Below are 20,038 nucleotides of genomic sequence, written 5' to 3' on the forward strand. Positions count from 1 at the left end.
TTCACCATATACAGCATTCACAATGATTTAGCTGTGGCTGTAAAATTAGCGATATAATGAATATCACAATGATTTTAATGCACATTTTTAAGCCATTAAGTGTGTCATTAGTTTTGCGATCCTTGTCTCATGATTATGAGACAGAGTTGGTTAGTTTGATTCATTTAAACGAATCAGTTTAAACTGTCCATTTTAAATGCATCGATTTAATGATTCATTTGCATCATCACTCAAAATTTTCTGTGTGGAATTTTACATATATATATATATATATATATATATATATATATATATATATATATATATATATATACAGTCCAATCCACGTTTCCAACAGTATATGTCATTTTTAAGCTATGCTGTACTCTTGACATCTGTGATTATTTCACAGGACTGGTGTGTGTTAATGATTATAAAGTCTGTTATAATGTGGGCTAAATTAGAGCTTGATAATGTGTAATGTGCACTGCACATAAATAACTAATATTGTCATTATATACATGCTGCTTAGCCAGAGGCCTGGTTTCTCCCAAAGTTATTTTTCTCCATTAACTAACATCTTATGGAGTTTTGTGTTCCTTGCTACAGTCGCCTTCGGCTTGCTCACAGGGGATCTAAATACAATTATCATTGAATTATTTATTTTTATACAAAATGTACAATCATATTTAATCAAACTACACAACGATGACTCTAAGACTTTATAGATATTATGGTTTCATTTTTTGTTAATGCATGATTTCCTGTACAGCTGCTTTGAAACAAAGTGTGTTGTGAAAATCGCTATATAAATAAAAAATGTCTTGAATTGACTTGTAATAACTTTGGATAATTTGAATGTTTAATCAGTGTCAGTAGATGTCTAATCCTGTAACACAAACCTATAATGTATTAGATTTCATTGAAGTGAAATGAATTTATCGTACTGCCATAAAGTACAAATGTTTTGATAGGAACTGTAGGCTTGGCGTGAAGCAGGCGGCGTCAGACAAGAGCTGGTGTCTTTAGGGCTTATAACACAGTAGGAGACAGAGGATTGATCTGCAGTCTTCATAAATGCTCTCTGATCACTATCTGGGTCTTAGGGGAACCCAAGGAACCCATTTGTCATTGGGCACAAACACACACATGATCAAATTCAACCTTCACACACCCACACCCACACCCACAAGCACATTTTTACATGGCATACACACACAGACTATAAATAAGCGATTATGGTCAACACAGCTGTTTTCTAAATACCTCTTGAAGTCAGTTAATAGAACTCAGCGGTATTAATATAAAGACGGTGATAAAATGTATCTGGCAGAATGTATATTTCCTCTCTGATCATATATTGTTTTGCCTTGTGCAGTCAAGTGTTCCAGCCTTTCAAAGTATAATAAATGTATCTTGAGCTCACACGAATGTGTTTGACGCATACGCACTGCGACCGCTTAAGTGTTAGTCAATAGCGCACAACAGTCTGGTTTCGAAAGTAAAAATCTCAATAATGTTTTCCATAGGGGAATTGATTATTAATGATAAATTTTAAGCCTTACAATACAACTTGAGCTCTGAGGTTGTTAGCTGATGTTGTATGTTTCTGTTAAATCTATAAAAAATATAATAATAATTCTAATAAATTTGTGTAAAAATCGTGTTTAATAGTGGAATTCCTGGAGAACAACTACAGTACCCATGATCCTGAGGGGGAAAATCCACCAATCAGAGAATCGCGGCAAATACACCACACCACAAGAGCCCAGCAGCGACCGCCCACTTTCATGAAGCACTGCAAAATGACGCAACCATATCAGTCTCCCTACACTTGTGAATATATGAATATACTGTATTTGTACATATCTGAATCTTTTGCAATATGCTTTAAATACATTCTATAGTTATAATTAACACATTTTTAATCAATAGTTTTATATTTTTATATAATTTTTAATTCTATTGTGTCATTCGCAATGCATCATTGGATTATAGTTCATTCCCACATGAAAGATTTTTAAATGAAATGATAATCCTTTCATGATTTACTTACCTTTAAGCTATCCCAGATGTGTATATCTTTCCTTCTTCAGCTGAACTATAAGTACATTTCAGCTCAGTTTGTCCATACAATGCAAGTAAACGAGTGCCATCAGTCTGCTGGCTATTTGATGTCATATTTAGGCAGCATAAAAGTAATCCACATGACTCCAGTCGATCAGAAGCAAATCGATAGGTTTGTGTAAAAATTAAATCAATAATTAAAACTTTATTCACTTTAAAAACTTGCTTCCTGCCAGCAGTTGATGCGTCAGTGACATAAGTGCAATGGCGCATTTAAGCGAGAAGTCGGAAGGACGCGCTTTGTTTACAACAGAGGAACGACCGTCAGTTCAAACAACAATCCAGTGCTGAGCAGAAGCAACTATTTGAAGTAAAAAATATTTTAATTATCGATTTTTTTCTTACACAATTGGTTTGCTTCAGAGGACATTAAATTATCTACTGGGGTCATGTGGATTACTTTTAAGCTGCCTAAATATGACTTTTGGACCATCAAATAGCCAGCAGACCGATGGCACCCATTCACTTGCATTATATGCACAAACAGAGATGAAATGTACTTATAGAAATCTTCACTTCAGTTCTGCTGAAGAAGGAAAGATATACACACCTGGGATAGCTTAAAGGTAAGTAAATGATGAGATGATTATCATTTTGGTGTGAATTAATCCTTTAAATGTCTTTCATGAGGGAATGAACTACAATCCAAAGATGCATTGCGAATGACGCAATAGAATTGAAATTGATTCTAGTACACATTTAGGAATGGGAGGTTAAGTTTATCTCATGATTCAGTTCGATATATGATATGCGGTTCATAAATTGATATGATCTCAATTAAACAAGGCCTAATAACACTTAACAAAGTATGACAAATCTTTTTTTATTTTTTTTATTTGCGCCAAATGTTCTAATTTCACAATATAAATGTTCAAAGTTTAAATAATAAAAGTTGCTCATATATCTCTCTCTATAAGAAAAAAATCACAAACAAACCTTCAAAAAAATAGGCTACATTCAGGCTGATTAGGTGCAGAACAAACAAAAAGAACTGAACAAAACCTGTCCTGAAAAAGTATGAGAAAGTGTATAATTATTTTTTAATAATTTGTATATCATCATTATTATAATCACATTTTAACTTGTTAAAAATAAAAAAATTATACATTCTATCAAGTAATATTATATTATGAAATTGTATATATTATAATGATATGAGCCATCAATGTTTGAAATAATGTGCACAATTTACAACTAAAAACACGGAATTATTTTACATATAACTAAGTTGTATCAAAATTTATCTTTTTGTCCTTTTGCATCAAAATGGCCTCACATGCAAGGAAATTGCTGCAAAGAATATTGCACCTCAAAGAACCATTTACCGGACCATCAAGAACTTCAAGGAGAGAGGTTCAACTGCAGTGAAGAAGGCTTCAGGACGTCCCAGAATGTCCAGCAAGCACCAGGACTCCCGCCTCCTGAGGAGTCATCTATGGAATCGTGTCACCACCAGTGCAGAGCTTGCTCAATATTGGCTCAATATTGGTTGGTGTGAGTGCATCTGCACGCACAGAGGCGAAGACTTTTGGACAATGGCCTGGTGTCAAGAAGGGTAGCAAAGAAGCCACTTCCCTCCAAGAAAAAAATCAAGAACAGACTGAAATTCTGCAGAAAGTACAAGGATTGGACAGCAGAAGACTGGTGCAAAGTTATTTTCTCTGATGAAGCCCCCTTCCGACTGTTTGGGACATCTGGAAAATCGATAGTCCGGAGAAGAAAAGGTGAACGCTACCATGAGTCCTGTGTCGTGCCAACAGTTAAGCATCCTGAGACCATCCATGTGTGGGGTTGCTTTTCAACCAAGGGAGTGGGTTCTCTCACAATTCTGCCCAAAAACACTGCCATGAATAAAGAATGGTATCAAAACGTCCTATGAGAGCAACTTCCCCAATGATCCAGAAAATATTTGGTGATGATCGTGCATTTTCCAGCATGATGGAGCACCATGTCACAAGGCAAGAGTAATAATGAAGTGGCTCTGTGTTCATTACATTGAAATTTTTGATCTGTGGCCAGGCAACTCCCCAGATCTTAATCCCATTGAGAACCTGTGTTCAGTCCACAAAAGGCGAGTGGACAAGCAGAAGCCCACAAATGATGATCAACTCCGAGCACTAATAAGGCAAGAATTGATCACCATCAGTCAGAATTTGGCCCAGAAGCTTATATCCAGCATGCCAGAGTGAATTGTAGAGGATATGAAGAACAAGGGACAACACTGTAAATATTGAATCTTTGCATATATTAAATATTTTTGCCAATAAAAGCCTTTAAAACGTATGAAATGCTTATCATTGTTATCCAGTATACCATAGAAATATGTGAAAAAATTATCTACAAATACTGAAGCAGCAAACTTTGCAAAACACAACATTTATGTCACTGCCAATACTTTTGGCCACGGCTGTAGATTTACTCTTGTATTCCAAGTAGTTTGGCAACGCCTTGCATTTACTGCAGCTTTCTGGCTGACTCTGGCTACCAACCCTCCTACTCATCTATAATCATGCAACATCTGTCAAATTAAATATGATTAACACATGGTCTATAATATATACACTGACTTAATTTTACGTTTGGAAAATGTGTTGCAAGTTGTAACAGGAAATCAAGAACGTCACTCTGTGTTTAGATATGTCTTGTACTCCAGCAAATAAACTGCATAGCCGCACTAAATGTGTGAAACAGATACTGAGGTTTTATGCGAAGCATAAATGAGCAAATAGTGACTACGTCACTCCGGTACATAGTCTAACTAGGCTAACAATCTAAAAACGGAGACCTAAAAGGTTGCTGCGGTTTGCATCAATTTGTAAATATAATTCATAAATACAGTAATGTGATTTAGCATGCTACACAGCTACTTGTTGGCAAAAGTATCGTTACTGGATACCACTGAAAAACTAGTTAATTTAGTAGCATTACTATTCTGAGGTAGTTACTCACAAAAAACTGATGTGAATGTATTTGTGACATTTGAATAACACAGAATACTGTGAATGACATGCTATAAACCATAAAAGATGCCTTGGTGGCGGGAGCAAGATAAGCGTCCATAAAGTGGAAAGTACGAAGAGGACCCAATTGAGACCCTGCGTTCCCTAGCTCATTATTTCAACCATTACTGCACTCTATTCAAGGCCTGATTAATCTCATTCAGCCGCCTCAAACGGCCAGCCCGTTGGGAGGACCGCAATGCTATCTGGAGCCGCTAATAAGATAACTGCAGAGATCTGCACTCCCTCTTAGAGCATTAGAGTTCGCACTTTCAATTTGAAACCATTTTTTATCTGGACCCATAATTTCCCTTTTCCCAGCCACCCAGAAGGATGCTAGAAATGAGAGCTCTCATCAAGGGCAGAGAAAGTTTAACGTGGCTTTGTGCCTTGCCTGTGAAATCGTCTTTATGTTTACAAAAACCATGCATTAGACACAGGTGAACTTTAGTGGTAGGCTTCAAGATATATAGATATATATATATATATATATATATATATATATATATATATATATATATATATATATATATATATAGGTAGTAAGATTTTTTTTTCCATATTTATCTACATCAAGATTTTAATGTATATTAAGATCAACTTACAACTTAGACAAACTATAAAAAGAATGGATTGATGGATGGATAGATGAAAAGTTTGACAGAAAGAAAGAAAGAAGGATATACGGGACAGACAGACAGACAAATAGACAGACAGACAGATAGATAGATAGATAGATAGATAGATAGATAGATAGATAGATAGATAGATAGATAGATAGATAGATAGATAGATAGATAGATAGATAGATAGATAGATGGATGAATGGCTGTATGGAAAGAATGACAGAGATAGATAGAAAGATAGATCATCCTCATAGTCATGTGATGTTGCCACCAAGAGAATACATCCTTCAAACAAAAACAAATACAGTTCAAACATCTAATTTAAACCCAAAAATGCAAAGTCTTCCTTCTTTATGTCTTCCACTGCATTCTGAGGCCAGTGGGATGTGATGATCAGTGTGACTGTTTCTGCAGAGACTGATTGCGCTCATGCAGTGTTTGGGGTCTGAGGTTTGGCCTTGCACACAGCAAAGCAGCACATGGGCAGATTTATGATGTGCTCTCGCTGCTGTTTACCATAGCCTCTGATTCAACATTGCTACACAGCTCTCATCTATCACACTCTAACATACTGCAACCGATCAACAGTCTCTGGCATGAGCGTGTAATGTGCATTTCTATTGATACTCGTTAAATAAAGCAAGAAATCTTATTCTAAATCTAATTGTATAATTAAGTCATATGTGATATTTCTTTTATACAACAGTTCTATTAACAAAAGGGTTAATATTGAGTAACTTACAGACAAAATATGGGCAGTTATTTTGTCTACTTTTGCTCTGCAAACAAAAATAGTTGCAAAAAAATAAAAAACAGGATCAACCGTTGCGTGTCAGCGAACAACACAAAGACTGACAGCTGGAATGGTGCGAACACAGCCAAAAAGAGTGATACCAACAGTGAACAAAGCATTATACTAATACATACAGTAGTAAAGAACCAGAACTAACTTTTGTTTGTTTAGTGTAATTGTGTATTGTTTATAAAAAGCATGCATTTAAGTTATTTAACCACACATCATCTTGACTCAATTAACAGCTTAATAAATTTAGGAGATGGAGAACGTACATCTTGATTGGTCATGTCCCAATATGGCCGCTCTCCATAAGACATCACTTCCCACATGACAATGCCATAGCTCCATACGTCACTGGCAGATGTGAACTTCCTGTATTGGATGGCCTCTGGGGCGGTCCACCGAATAGGTATCTTCCCCCCCTGTATAAACCACATCAAAAACAGGTCAAATCATTTCTGAGGTGAGAGTACAGCAAGTATGCATGAATGCCATAACATAAAGAAAGACGTCTCACCAGGGCACTGGTGTATGTGGGGTCAGACGTGTCATCCTCCAAGAAGCGCGAGAGTCCGAAATCAGACACCTTGCAGACAAGATTACTGTTAACTAAAATGTTGCGGGCAGCCAGGTCCCGATGAACGTAATTCATGTCCGCGAGGTATTTCATCCCAGAGGCAATCCCTCGCAACATGCCCACCAGCTGTATCACAGTGAACTGCCCATCATTTTGCTGGAAATAAGCACACAAAAGGGATGTGTCAACAAAGGGATGAGTCCAAAACACTGAGTTTATCTAGATTTGTTTTCTCAGTTATCTTAGTTATGTTTTACAACACCAGTGATTCAAAGGGAATACATTTAGAGACAACTTCTCTGAAAGTTTTTTTTTCTTAAAATGCATGCATGGGTCAAAAATGACCAGGTCATCTTCTTTTAGACTATACTTTATACATGAAGTGGTCTTTTCATCAGACACACCAGGAATGCCTCAATTAGGGTGTCTTTAACCATAAGGGCAACACTGCCCTTAGTTTCCATATGTTGGTCAAAAGTGACCCATTTGTGTTTAATATGGTATTTAATACAATTAAACTGGTATTACACTGTTAATACATTGTTTTCATGTTCTATTTGTCAAGTAATTCAATATATGTTAAATACCATGTTCACATTCATATTTATATGTAATAAGTCAGTACAAAGAGTTGACATTCAGCTGATGCTTGTATCCAAAGTGCATGACATTATACCTATTATAGAGACAGTCCTCATCGATCAGCCTGAGGTTAGATGCCTAGTTTATGATAAGGGCACATAGGTAATAACTCCTAGATCACTATTTGACCTTGGAACAAGCCTAATTCGATAGGGCTTCCGTAAATTGAATTGCTGTGCCACCAGCGGCTCAAAACAGATTTGCAATCTTTTTCATTACAATATGAACTCAAACAATTACATGAGTTAGAGCAATGCAACCTATTTGACCCAATAAGACAAGTGAGTGTTTGAAATTGGTTTGAAAACAGATATGATTTTTGCAATTAAATTTAACACCATCTAATAATTCAGACAACCCACCAATAAGTCGAATTTGAAAATAAGTAATTTTACACATCCCTAGTACAGAAATACAGCGTCATAAGTGTGTCTGAAGTTGTGCTTCAGCCTTAAATCCTACACAACAGCAATAAGGCAACTGTTAAGCTGCAGGAATCGTGGTTAAGGTCTAGTTTGCCAAGTCGGATAAGAGTAGCTTGATTTAGTGTTGTTGATTTAGAGACTGGAAACAACGCGCTGTGTCAAGCCCGAATTGGGCTGGCTGTGTAGACATTCTGGTGGATTGGTAGAGTTTACGCTACAGAGTGCAAGATCAGACATTCAGTGATCAATGCGGGGTCGAAGTAAATCTTGCAGCTGTTGACCATGGTGGTCAGAAAGATCTTTGCTCATGAGGAGGTCCAGCAGTGTTGGACCCAGCTGTGCGTGCAGCTGCTTCCATCTGCAGACCCTCCGCAGACAGCCATGAGGCATGCAGAATTCAGCCTCTGATCAGAGGAGTTGAACCCAGCAGGCGGAGTGTGGACAGACACATCAAGTCGGGATAGATGAACAGCACTGGATGGTGGACAAACAAGATGTCTTAATTTTCTTTGGCAGTGTCTCATCCTGCTCCCTAGTTCTCTGTGTAATTAATTGGTATATTATATGTCCTGTTTACAACTGGTATTAAGTTGGGCAACTTCAACTGTATGTGCTACTGTATATAAAGCAACAAAGTTGTTCCTTGTGGTTAAGTTGTGGTTAACACTAGAGTAGATTATTTTCACTGTTGTTGTAATCACATCATCTATTGAGGTCACGGGACAATTCATACTACTCATACTATTTACCCGCATACCTAAAGAATGTACTTCAATACTGGCCAAAGTGCGTTCGTTACCAAATCCAGTACATACTTTGACAGTACGAGAAATCGGGCACAGCTTCTGACTACAGAAATGTACACTTCTGATAACTTGAAAGATTTAGAGGAATATTCAGGGTTCAATACAAGTTAAGCTCAATCGACAGCAGTTGTGACACAATATTGATTAAGCCAAAAATGAATTGCAACTTATCCTTTCTTAAAGAAAAAAAAAAAGAAAAATATCTGGGTACAGCGAGGCACTTACAATGGAAGTGAATGGGGCCAATCAGTAAATGTTAAAATACTCACTGTTTAAAAATTATTGCCACAAGACGTAAACAATAAGCATGTTAACATGATTATAGTGTGGTAAAATCACTTACCTTTTGCTGTTATATCCAACACAGGTTATACATATATATCCAATTTCATGATCATGTAATGCTGTAAACCTTAAATTGCCGTAAAAACAATGATTCAAACAAATTATACACACGTTTTAACAGAATAATTAATGTAAGTGCTTTTATAAAATTATTATCTTCAAATTTCTGCATTAAAACCCTCCAAAAACTGGCCTCATTGACTTCCATTTTAAGTGCCTCTCTGTAACCTGAAAGTTTTTTTTTTTTTTTTTAAGATATAAATATTTTCTTTCCGTGTTAATCAACATTATGCCACAAATACTGTTGATTGAGCTTACCTTGTACCGAATCCGGAATATATGTTTAAGATGACATTTCTGGTAAGGGAACAAAAGTCGATGCACACTGGTTTTTACGACGCAGCCTTGGAATTTCAAGGGCGCAAACGTTTCAGTGCACTGGAACGATTTTGATGGTCGACTCCCTGCTTAAAACACACTCTATAATTAGGCAGTGTGTGTTGCACACAAATCCTTCCCCCACGTTAAGCTGACTTCATCGAACTACTCCTCACCCTCCACAGCAATTAAGTGCCATCCATTATTCATAAAGCTAAAATCCTTCATAAATACAGCCTCTAATCTGCTCACAGAGTTTGCCTACAGTTTAATTGGAGGGATTCTTTGCCCAGAGGTATTCAGATCTGCAGCCTCTGTGAAGCGAACTTTCTTTATTTTCCGATTGTGAATTATTTTATCCATGCCGTTTGTTTCCAAGACATATCTTTGCTGTCAGTTTGGGGTGGTTGACTTTTCAGTTTGTTTCTCATATCTGTCTGAAAGTTTTATTATGGCAGCAAATCTTTTTGAGTTTTGCTCTCCTCATTTCCCTCTCTCACTTTACTGCAGCTTAATCCAACACAAAACAATATTGAAAGCTGGATCAGTGTAAGAAAGAAATACCAGACGGGTTAGTTTCGAGTCTCTCTTTTGGTCCTGTCTTACAAGAACTCCATCAGACTTGCACTTGAGCACAAACAACGAATTTTGTCAGCTGCTGTCATAGTGAGGTGCCACAGCAGAGGTGTGTTGTTTCCAAAGAGTTCATGCGCTCTGTCAGAAACATATGACAGTCTTGCAGAAGCAATGCAAATGTGCGTCTGCACAATGATCTGACACATTTCAAAGCACTCTCTTACGCGACGGTATGAAAGCAAATGGTCTTTTTTCACATGTTCTAACACAGAATCATGAATCAATTCCAAAGTAAACCTATTAGATCTTCAGGTCCTCATTCAGATTTTTGACTCTTGTTTCTACTGTTATTGTTATACAATGGCATGGTAGGGCATGTGCCTTCTGTCACGGGGTGGGATGTGCATAGGATGCAAGTATAAACACGAGTGAAACAACTGGCTCGTCAAACAGCTAAAATAACATCAGAACCTCACAATTACAGACGTTAGCGAGAGCTGGATCTGATTGTGGTAAGAAGAAATACATTTGGTTCAAATCTCTAACAAATGGCAGGACGTTTGGTTCCTGTTTACTTCTCTTCGTTCAAACTCCATAATCACGGAGGATTCTTGTTTCCGATAATTACTTCCTGAGCTTGACACCCTAAAAAGCTATGTGTGAAGGATAAAATAAGTTTTCCATCCAGATAGATCACAGGAAGAGCCATGCTAATGAGCAAAATAAATCATCCCCTTCCCCAAAGATGAGATATTTACATAAATCAGAGGCAACATGGAACAGCGAGGCCAATTAACAACGATAAAGGCTTTTACCAACATCAGCTCTGAGCTGAAATCAAAGTGACACGTGTCACTCGCCGGCTGACAGCAGTCCTTCCTTCTCATACCGCATGCCTGTTCAGTAAGCAGGGATTATCATCTGAATGCATCTGTGGGGATGGATGCAGATACAGAGCAGTTTCCTCGTACTGGGAATCCAGATCTCCGCCGTTGTCATAAACATGGATTATGCACAGGATTAAACAGTATGCACAATTTTCTGATCACTCAGTGTGTTCCGTTATACATGTCAGAAGCACATATGGTCCATGTTTTTATAAGACATAGCGTTACTCTGACGCTTGTAATGCAGAGAGTGTTGCAGAGAGAGCGTGACCAATGCAAAATGAGTGCATGACTAACCACAGAGCAACGACTGAAGAGCAGCAAACGCTTCTCTTTAAAGAGACCATCTTTAAGCAAATGTTAGAGTGGCAACCCGCAGAGATGAATAGAAGAGTGTTGAGCTTGTTAAAACAGTATTACAGCTGGAATCAATACTGAGAGTAGATGTTTGCAGCAGGGGGGCAGCTCGGTATTATAGAGAGACACCCTGCAGTGAGTTACCTGAAGGACAGCATTAGAAATTTTGATTTGTATACACACCTGCTGATGAAAGATTTTATGCTCCAATGCAATTGGAATTTGAGGCATGTTGAGGTGACTGAACATATATGTGAGAGATTCCTTTCAATGAAAGGGTTTCAAAAAGGTTTTCGTAAAGCATTGCATTTTACATTTCACTTTTGTGCAATCACATACGCATACACTAAGAACACCTAACTGCAACTGCATAGCAACACCCTGACAACCACTCAAGACACCATAGCATTGTGGGAGAGAGTTTTGTACAGGCAAGCGCCACTCATTTTCTTTAGAAAATTAAAAAAAAAAAAAAATCAAGCTTAGAAAGAAAAAAGCTAAATCTGTTCATGACTGTTTTTTATTAGGTTACATTGTTGTTTGTTATGGACATCAACCTCACAGTTTTACACCAAAACAAAACTCTCTCGTACAGTAGATTGATTGAAAAATGCTTTGCGAATCAGTTTGACAAAATAATGAAAAAGAATCAGGTCAAAAAGACAATAAATTCATGAATCTATTTAGTTATGTAGAGCGGAGGACGGTGGGACCAGGCTGGAACGACGTACGCCAGGTCCCCAATCAGCCTGATGGGGCGCGCGAGGGATAAATGCGGCTGGTGACGACAGTTCGAGAGAGAGAGAATTACAGGCAGCATCCCTGTATGTGTTTGTGTGTGTCTTTTTATTTAAATAAATATTATTTATATTGTTAAGCTGGTTCTCGCCTCCACCTTTCACTTGAACCCCCTTACACTGGTGCCGAAACCCGGGAGGGAGGAGGGATGCCCGTCGTATAGTCCTCGACACTGGCGTCCACCCAGGAGAGCACCTCTGCCATCCGCCGGGGGACGGAGTCGCCTGACCGCGGGGAACAACTGCCTGGAGCAATGGAGTTGCTGCCAGGGGCAGAGGAGTTTCCCCATGTGCCGCCAGAAAAGCGGAGGGGCATTCTGTCTACTGGGGTCGGAGGTTTGACGCCGGTCTGCCTGGGTAGGAGCGGCTGTCATCCGTCTGAGAGTGTGGAGGAGTGATCGGGGACCACACGATGGTGCATCAGAGAACCGGTGAGTGAGCTTCTTCTATCTCTCCTCTCTCTCTCTTGCTCCGTGCTGGCCTTTCCATCACCTATTTAGTTTTTTTCACCCCTCCTGTCTCCTACCAGGCCGAGGAAGGCGGAGATGACCAGCCGGCAGACGGGGCGCAAGGCCGGTTCTCGACTCCTCCTTTCCCTTTAACCCCCTTACAAGTTAGTAACTTTTATTTAACCAGGATAAAAACTCAATGAGATAAAATCTCTTTTACAAGAGTGACCTAGCAAATAAGGCAGCACTGACATAAATGACTGATAACATAACATGAAAGTACAATTTACACCCTCACCTCCGCTAAAAAGATAGACAAACTAAACTATAAAAATAAATCAACCAAAGGGGACAGAACCAAACATTGATCAATTCCAGTGAAATATAACAAAGGCATTTTCCTCAATGTTGTTAACAAGTGCCATATAATCAACCAGTGGAGGGAGCACAGTAAGTTTTATTTACGCACCCCTGCACATTTTCTCCTCATGATCTCTCCATTTATCAAGCGTGGACTCATGCTGCCTTCAGTTTAGAGTTTCCAACCTAAAAGTTGCACATGAATGCCCCCTCAAGTCGTAATTACAACTGGGAGTTTCCGTGGTGGAGGATAATACGGTTTCGGTAGTGATTGTTTTCTTAATTTTTCTAAATGCAGCTACCATGTTATCACTTGCTGTTTCGGTCATTTACATTTAAGTATATCAGTAGCCACATGATGCTTAATGCACTACCAAAATACATTTCTTAATGAGTATTTTTGTCTTATTTTCCAGTAGAAATATCTTAACATCCTTAAAACAAGAAATATAGCTGAGAAGCAGAATTAAATAAGATATTAAGGGCCCTAAGATGCCTTAAGTGCACCGCTATGTGATACATTATATACATTATATGTGCAAGTCAGTGGGCATGAGGTTTTGATATTTTCGTACAAGCATGTGCTAAGTCTAAGAGCAAGTGGGTTGGTGAAATTGCGCGTGCAAAGCGCTAATGGGCTGGGCCAAGTCAAATGTTATTCTGAGATTCTTCTTCAGTTATTGTCTTCATCTTATTCCATTTCCTGTCACTCCACATCGATATAAATGGAGACAGTCCATTCATAAGAATTTGGTGGTGTAAATGGGCTTTCTATGCAATGCATCTCCCGCTCTGTGACTTTATTGTCACCTGTGCTGTGATTATGTTCTCAATCGGCCTATGTGGGACTACTGGCTCTCATCCTACTCATCTGTGTCTCACCTGCTTGAAATATGCATTCCTTCTCTCCCATTGTTAATTGTCTTGAAATTTATATGTGTTATCTGTTTCTCTGTTTAATGTTTTTATGTTTAATTTCTTTAAAGCGTTGTAGAGCTTTGAAAAGGCACTGTACAAAATAAATGTATTATTATTATTGTTAATCATATTGATCTTCTAACACACAAATAATGGCTAGAATTAATAGTGATCTTTGATATTATCTGCTGGTGGAATCCCCAGACTGACTTTAGACTTTGCACTAGTCTACATTAGACGTGCTTCTCAAACGTCTTAGCGCAATGACCTTTTTCTCAGGACAACAAGTATTTTTTTTAACTAATTGATTTTTTTTCTTCTTGTTTTAAGCATAAACCCCACAAAGTTATATTTGTCTGAAAACAAGACTTAGGGTCTACTTTCTTGACTGTGCTAGGCGCAACCCTATGCGCAATGAATGTACACCACTTCTTAACCAATTTAGCCTGAGAACGCTAATTCTAAGCGCAATTTTCATGCCAGCGCAAACCGCAATTGGCCGTGGTTGGGAGTTTATGCACCATCTTTGAGTGTATGCATGCAAACTGTGGATGTATTGTGTGTTAATGGTTTGCTGGTGGCATAGTGGGCTAAAGCACAGAACTGGTAAGCAGAAAGTTGACGGTTCGATTCCCACTTGTGTCCATAAGCTAGGCACTTAACTACAGGTTGCTCCAGGGGGATTGTCCCTGTAATAAGTACACTGTATGTCGCTTTGGATAAAAGCATCTGCCAAATGCATACATTTCAATGTAAATGTTAATGAAGGGGCGCAAAGCGCAATTTGCTATTTTACCTTTAAGATTTCCTTTCTTACCCCATTGTTTTTTTTATTGTTATAAGCATAAACGTTAACATTTTTTGTTAGATTTCTATGAAAACAAGACAAAATACCTTATGTCTTTCTTCTTCTTAAGTAAATGTATCTAGTTTAAAGTATGTTTAGATATTTTTACTGGAAAAGAAGACAAAATTCTTGGTAAGAAAAAAAAAATCACAGTGTGAATCTGGCATCCGCCATGTTTCCTATTCTGTTCGACAACAAAGCACTTTAAAGCGACGTACTCAAATTAATGGCTTCAAGTATGATAATTTTGGTAGCAAATGAAAGCAGCATTACAGGTATGAACTATCTGCAAATCAGTGTATCTATATCTAAATCTATGTTGTTATCTATATGTTCTCACCCTGAGGAAAGAGTCCAAGGAGCCGTTCTCCATAAACTCAGTGATGATCATGACAGGGCTGCTCTTGGTCACCACTCCCTCCAGATGGATGACATTGGGATGATCAAACTGCCCCATGATGCTCGCCTCGCTCAGGAAGTCCCGCCGTTGCTTCTCTGTGTAACCTGACTTCAGCGTTTTGATAGCCACAAACATCTCTCTCTTTCCTGGGAGTTTCAGATTACCACTGCACACCTCTCCGAACTCCCCTAAGAATCGAAAAAAGCAAATCTAGGTCTAGAATGGGCAAGGCACATCTTATAACAAGAAGTATATGACAGTAGAACACTGTTGGACATCTGGAGGTTTGATAGCAAATTACCTGCTCCAATGACTTGCTCGATCTTCACACACGAGATGTCAATCTCCTTAGCAAACTCTCTCACAGCCTCATTGGGGTCTTCATAGGTAAACGGATCGATGTAGATCTTCATTCCTGGTGACACTTGAGAAAATAAAAAAGGCAGCTATAATATTTAGAGGTCTGAAGGTACTAAGAACACATGCACTCATTGGATAAGCCACCAGAATGGCGAAATACGTGATGCAAATTGGGGTAATATGCAAAACTCTATGTGATTCTGTCATTTTCAAATAAAAAATATCACATGTGCGTGAAATTTATAGTCTACAGGTGGAAAAAAAAGAAGCTAATTTCAAAAACATGTCATAGTCCCTGATGTATATCTGCCATTTTCATTGCTGCCAATCAAAATGCTTTTGATTGAAGGTAAATTAGCTTAAGGTGGACTTTAAGTGTGTTGGGACTTCAGTTCTTCCTGCCTCAAATCCGATTATTCAATCTCTCGGTTCCAAATCTATTCAAAGGCATTTTAATAGACATTGTGTTTTCATGCAGCTGGATGCTTTTTTAAAAAAAAAAATTGTGATCTGAACATGCAGACAGTTTTTCAATTGATGGATGTGTTCTCGCAACAGACATTGAGAAGATAAATAGAGTGAGATAGGTGAACGACGTGAAACATCAAAGGATTCGTGAACATTGAAAATATGCAAATTCATGAAGTTGCGGTGTATGTGCTAAATTGGAGAATGTTCTTATGAGCAGAGCTGTTTTAAAGGAATGGTTCACCTGAAAATTTTGTTCCAAACCCATATGACTTTCTTGCTTCCATGGAACAAAGAATGGGATGTTCGACAGAATGTTAACACTGCTCTAAAGTTCCAAAAACTGAATAATAATCATGATAAAAGAAGTCCATATTACACGATTTTGTGAGTCTTTTTAAGCCAAATGATAGCTTTGCGTAAGACAGAAATTTAAGTAGTTATTTACTGAAAATCTTCACCTCTTGAATCTCTGATATCTCATTCGCACTGCCACACATTGGAACGTGCTGCTCCACAATCCATTAAAACACACATGAGAACCAATGGCATTTGGCAACAATAAAATCAATAATATCACACGGCATGTTTACATGTACAAAAATCTGATTTTAGAAATGTGGAGGGGGAAAGATTTTCAAGTAAAGCTACTTAAATTGCGGCCTGTTCTTCACACAATGTTATCACACAGGCTTCAGAAGTCTTGGATATGGAAGAAACAAAGTCATACAGGTGTGGAATGACATGAGGTTGAGTACATTATGTCAGAATTAGACATTTTAGGTAAACACACCCTTTAAGACTAAGAAACTGTGACGTTCAAAGACAAAGATAAAGAGAGAGAGAGTGAGAGATAGAGAGAGAGAGAGAGAGAGAGAGAGAGACAGAGAGAGAGAGAGAGAAGTACAAGACAGTGAGAATTGAGTGAGGACACTTTCTGCTATTTGGCACTAATGGATGAATTCTGACCTTGATTTTCCAGGTTTTACTGGCCTACACTATTCCAGAAATTATTTCAATAAAAACAGCATTTGCAGCTGTCCTTTATCATTGATTACACAGATTAAAAAAGCTTTTTAAAATGATAAGGAAGGGCAAAAAATAATTATTAAACTTGAGGAAAAATGCCACCAGACCATTTCATTCAGCAGAGTGAGCAAGGAAGAGATAAAATATAAGCCCTCAGAGAGAGAGAGAGAGAGAGAGAGTAAGAGAGATACAGCTTAGCTTTAAATTATTGCCTCTGGAGAATCTTAGAGATTTATTTCTATAAATGGAACAGCACAACGAGGCAAAAAAACGGTACAGGTATTTACTGAAGTATTGCTCATTTTATGACAAATTTTTAATGGATCTTACTAACTTTGAAATACCTGGTTCAGAGCTTTTTTGCATTTACTTCAAGGCTTTGATGAGAAATTAGACAAACAGCATATAGCCAGAAAAAGAACAAAGACAGAGGAAGGTGGCTATCGCCCTCTCTGACTTTGAGGGCAGCGGTGGGATTAATGTTTTACACATTAGTCTTGCAAAGTGAAGGAGAGGAGAATGTCCAACTTTGAGACAAAGGAGTGTATTTGAAGAGGAGACAGGTAGCTATAAATGGAGGTGTGTGTGAGATGGGTGAGGGGAGAAAAAGTGTACATGAGTATAGTCTCACGCCTACAGACCACCCACAGAATGTTCATGGACCCTCTGATGCATATTACACAAAAAACTGGCAAGCACTTGTGAAAATTACAAGTGCCAAACAACAGGCCAAGGGCGAACCAACTGCAGGTATGAAGGGTATGAAGTCTTGGAGGTGGTGTGCCCATCTTCATTTGAAATATTTTCTTTAAAATACAGGAGCTGATACCTGGAGCCATACATTCAATGTGAAACCAATTATAGTTCCAGGTCATACTACCAGCTGTACATTCATACACCACCTCCAAAGAAAGTAATTGCTATGACTTTTATTTAGACATACCAGTCAATCACAAACCAGTACTTTCATTGTATTACTAATTCTATAATAGAGGCGGACCAATACATCTGTTTTACCAATTAACTTGTGCTGATAGTTGCCTTTTGGAATCATCGGTTATCTGCAAAAATCTATAATAATACGTCATCATGAAATATGATGAAAAGCAATGATTTTGCAAAGTTATTTTAATTTCAGTGATTTATTCCAATAATAATAGTTTGTTGAGAACTCACCTAGTCAACTAATGTAAAGCTATACTCACCCTTCACGATTTGTTTTATGCAAATGAATACATTTTGTAGATATAAAATATCGTAATTATAAGTTCCAAGTACATAAATGACTAAGCAAAGTCATAGTTACAAGTGGGAAATTCAAATTGAAATCCGACTAGCCATGTTGTGATGTAGGAAGTGGCATGTCATCATGAAAAAATATTGGAAAGCATTATTTAGCAAAATGATTTAATAACAGGGACAAATGTCAACTAATGCAAAGCAAATTCACAGTTTTTAATGCAAATTAGCTAATCATTTTGTTAAAAGGTAAAAAAGCACTCAACCATAAAGGTCATGTAAATGTGTTGCAGGCTTATTCACTTGTGCTTATCCACTGCTACATCAGAAAATGTGTCTTTTCCGTCACTCATTCTGTGTTTGCTTAAGTTTGGCTTCTTCCATATTTTGTTTCGGATTTCAATGCGTGTTGTAACATTGTCGTAGCAATCAAAAACGCCCCACTCATATGTGAGGCTTCTCAGGGGCACTTGAGAGGAGCATTATGCTATTTCAGGTTTACTCGCTCCAGAATAGCATGTCAAAATTCCAACTATGCTTTGTTGCTTTACATGTTGGTCAGATAATAATAGATCAGACTTGGTCAAACTAGTGTATGTGTAAAGGCCACTGAATACTACGTTTAGCACATGGTGCGCGTGTCGCACATTTCGTCATCAGCACAGTATGTGTTTCTCTAGACACGCAGACACTGCGCATCTTTGTTTAACAAAGTAATGTGCATGCGTCAAAAGGGTGTGCATGAGCTCATCCTCAAAAGATTTTACTTTGAAAGGTTGAGCGCTTGACCGTGCACAAAACAGAACAGCACACGAAAAAAACAAAGTATACCCTAGCTTCAACAGAATACGTATGTAGAATGAAGGCATTGAAGTATTGTCAAGTCAAGTCAAGTGGTTTTATTGTCGTTCAACCACATACAGTTAGTAGAGTACACAGTGAAACAAGACAAAGTTCCTCCAGGACCATGATGCTACATAAAACAACATAGGACAAACACAGAACCACATGAGACTACACAGACTAAATAACATACCTATATAAAGTGTGCAAAAAGTACGGGACAGTACAATAAATTACTAAAAATTAACAGGACAATGAGCAAAGTGTGAGACAGTGCAGTGCCGACCAGTACACAGTAGTGCAAAAAGATGACAGTTTCTATAAATGCCAAATGTAAACATAACATACTATGAGATAGTGTTCTATGCACATAGCAGTTATTGAGGTAGCAGCCAAACTTGCTATTGGTTTATTTTGCTGAGATCCTTCAGTGTATTTTCATGCTTGTTTGTTATAAACAGTTGCTAACTTACTGTTTCTGTAAGTGTAAAACTTATGCATGTTGTCTGTACAGAGGTGCTAAGGCCCAAGTACTCACGGTGGCCACTGGTGTAGTGCTGAAGCTTGTCTGTGTATTCTGATTCTGGTCTCTCGAACCCACGTCTGTTGGAACAAAGGCAAAAAGCTCTACTGGTGCTTTTAAAAAGTTGCTAAAGCCATGAAAACAACACTTACTATTGCCACTACTTTCATCTTGTTAATACAACCTCTATTCTTGTAAGTAAGCTAGTAGTAACAAGCTCTGCTGCTCTGTAAATGTCAACTAATGAAGCAAACAAGGACAAAAGCTGTAACTTGTGAGTGAGAT

At 38.0% G+C, this 20,038-nt stretch overlaps 1 protein-coding gene across 1 annotated transcript in view; it reads right to left on the reverse strand.

Annotated features, from left to right (window-relative positions):
- The window catches only part of LOC127625916 (ephrin type-B receptor 2-like), a 209,039-nt gene that overhangs the window by 6,617 nt on the left and 182,384 nt on the right, over nucleotides 1–20,038 (reverse strand). The window contains exons 9-13 of the mRNA XM_052101373.1: nucleotides 19,769–19,833; nucleotides 15,593–15,715; nucleotides 15,232–15,479; nucleotides 7,045–7,260; nucleotides 6,800–6,949 (exon numbers count right to left, since the gene is read on the reverse strand). Coding sequence (XP_051957333.1) covers nucleotides 6,800–6,949; nucleotides 7,045–7,260; nucleotides 15,232–15,479; nucleotides 15,593–15,715; nucleotides 19,769–19,833 — 802 coding nt within the window. The remainder of the gene's footprint in view (nucleotides 1–6,799; nucleotides 6,950–7,044; nucleotides 7,261–15,231; nucleotides 15,480–15,592; nucleotides 15,716–19,768; nucleotides 19,834–20,038) is intronic.

Source organism: Xyrauchen texanus, chromosome 32 (genome assembly GCF_025860055.1).
Source record: "Xyrauchen texanus isolate HMW12.3.18 chromosome 32, RBS_HiC_50CHRs, whole genome shotgun sequence".
Taxonomy (NCBI): Eukaryota; Metazoa; Chordata; class Actinopteri; order Cypriniformes; family Catostomidae; genus Xyrauchen; species Xyrauchen texanus.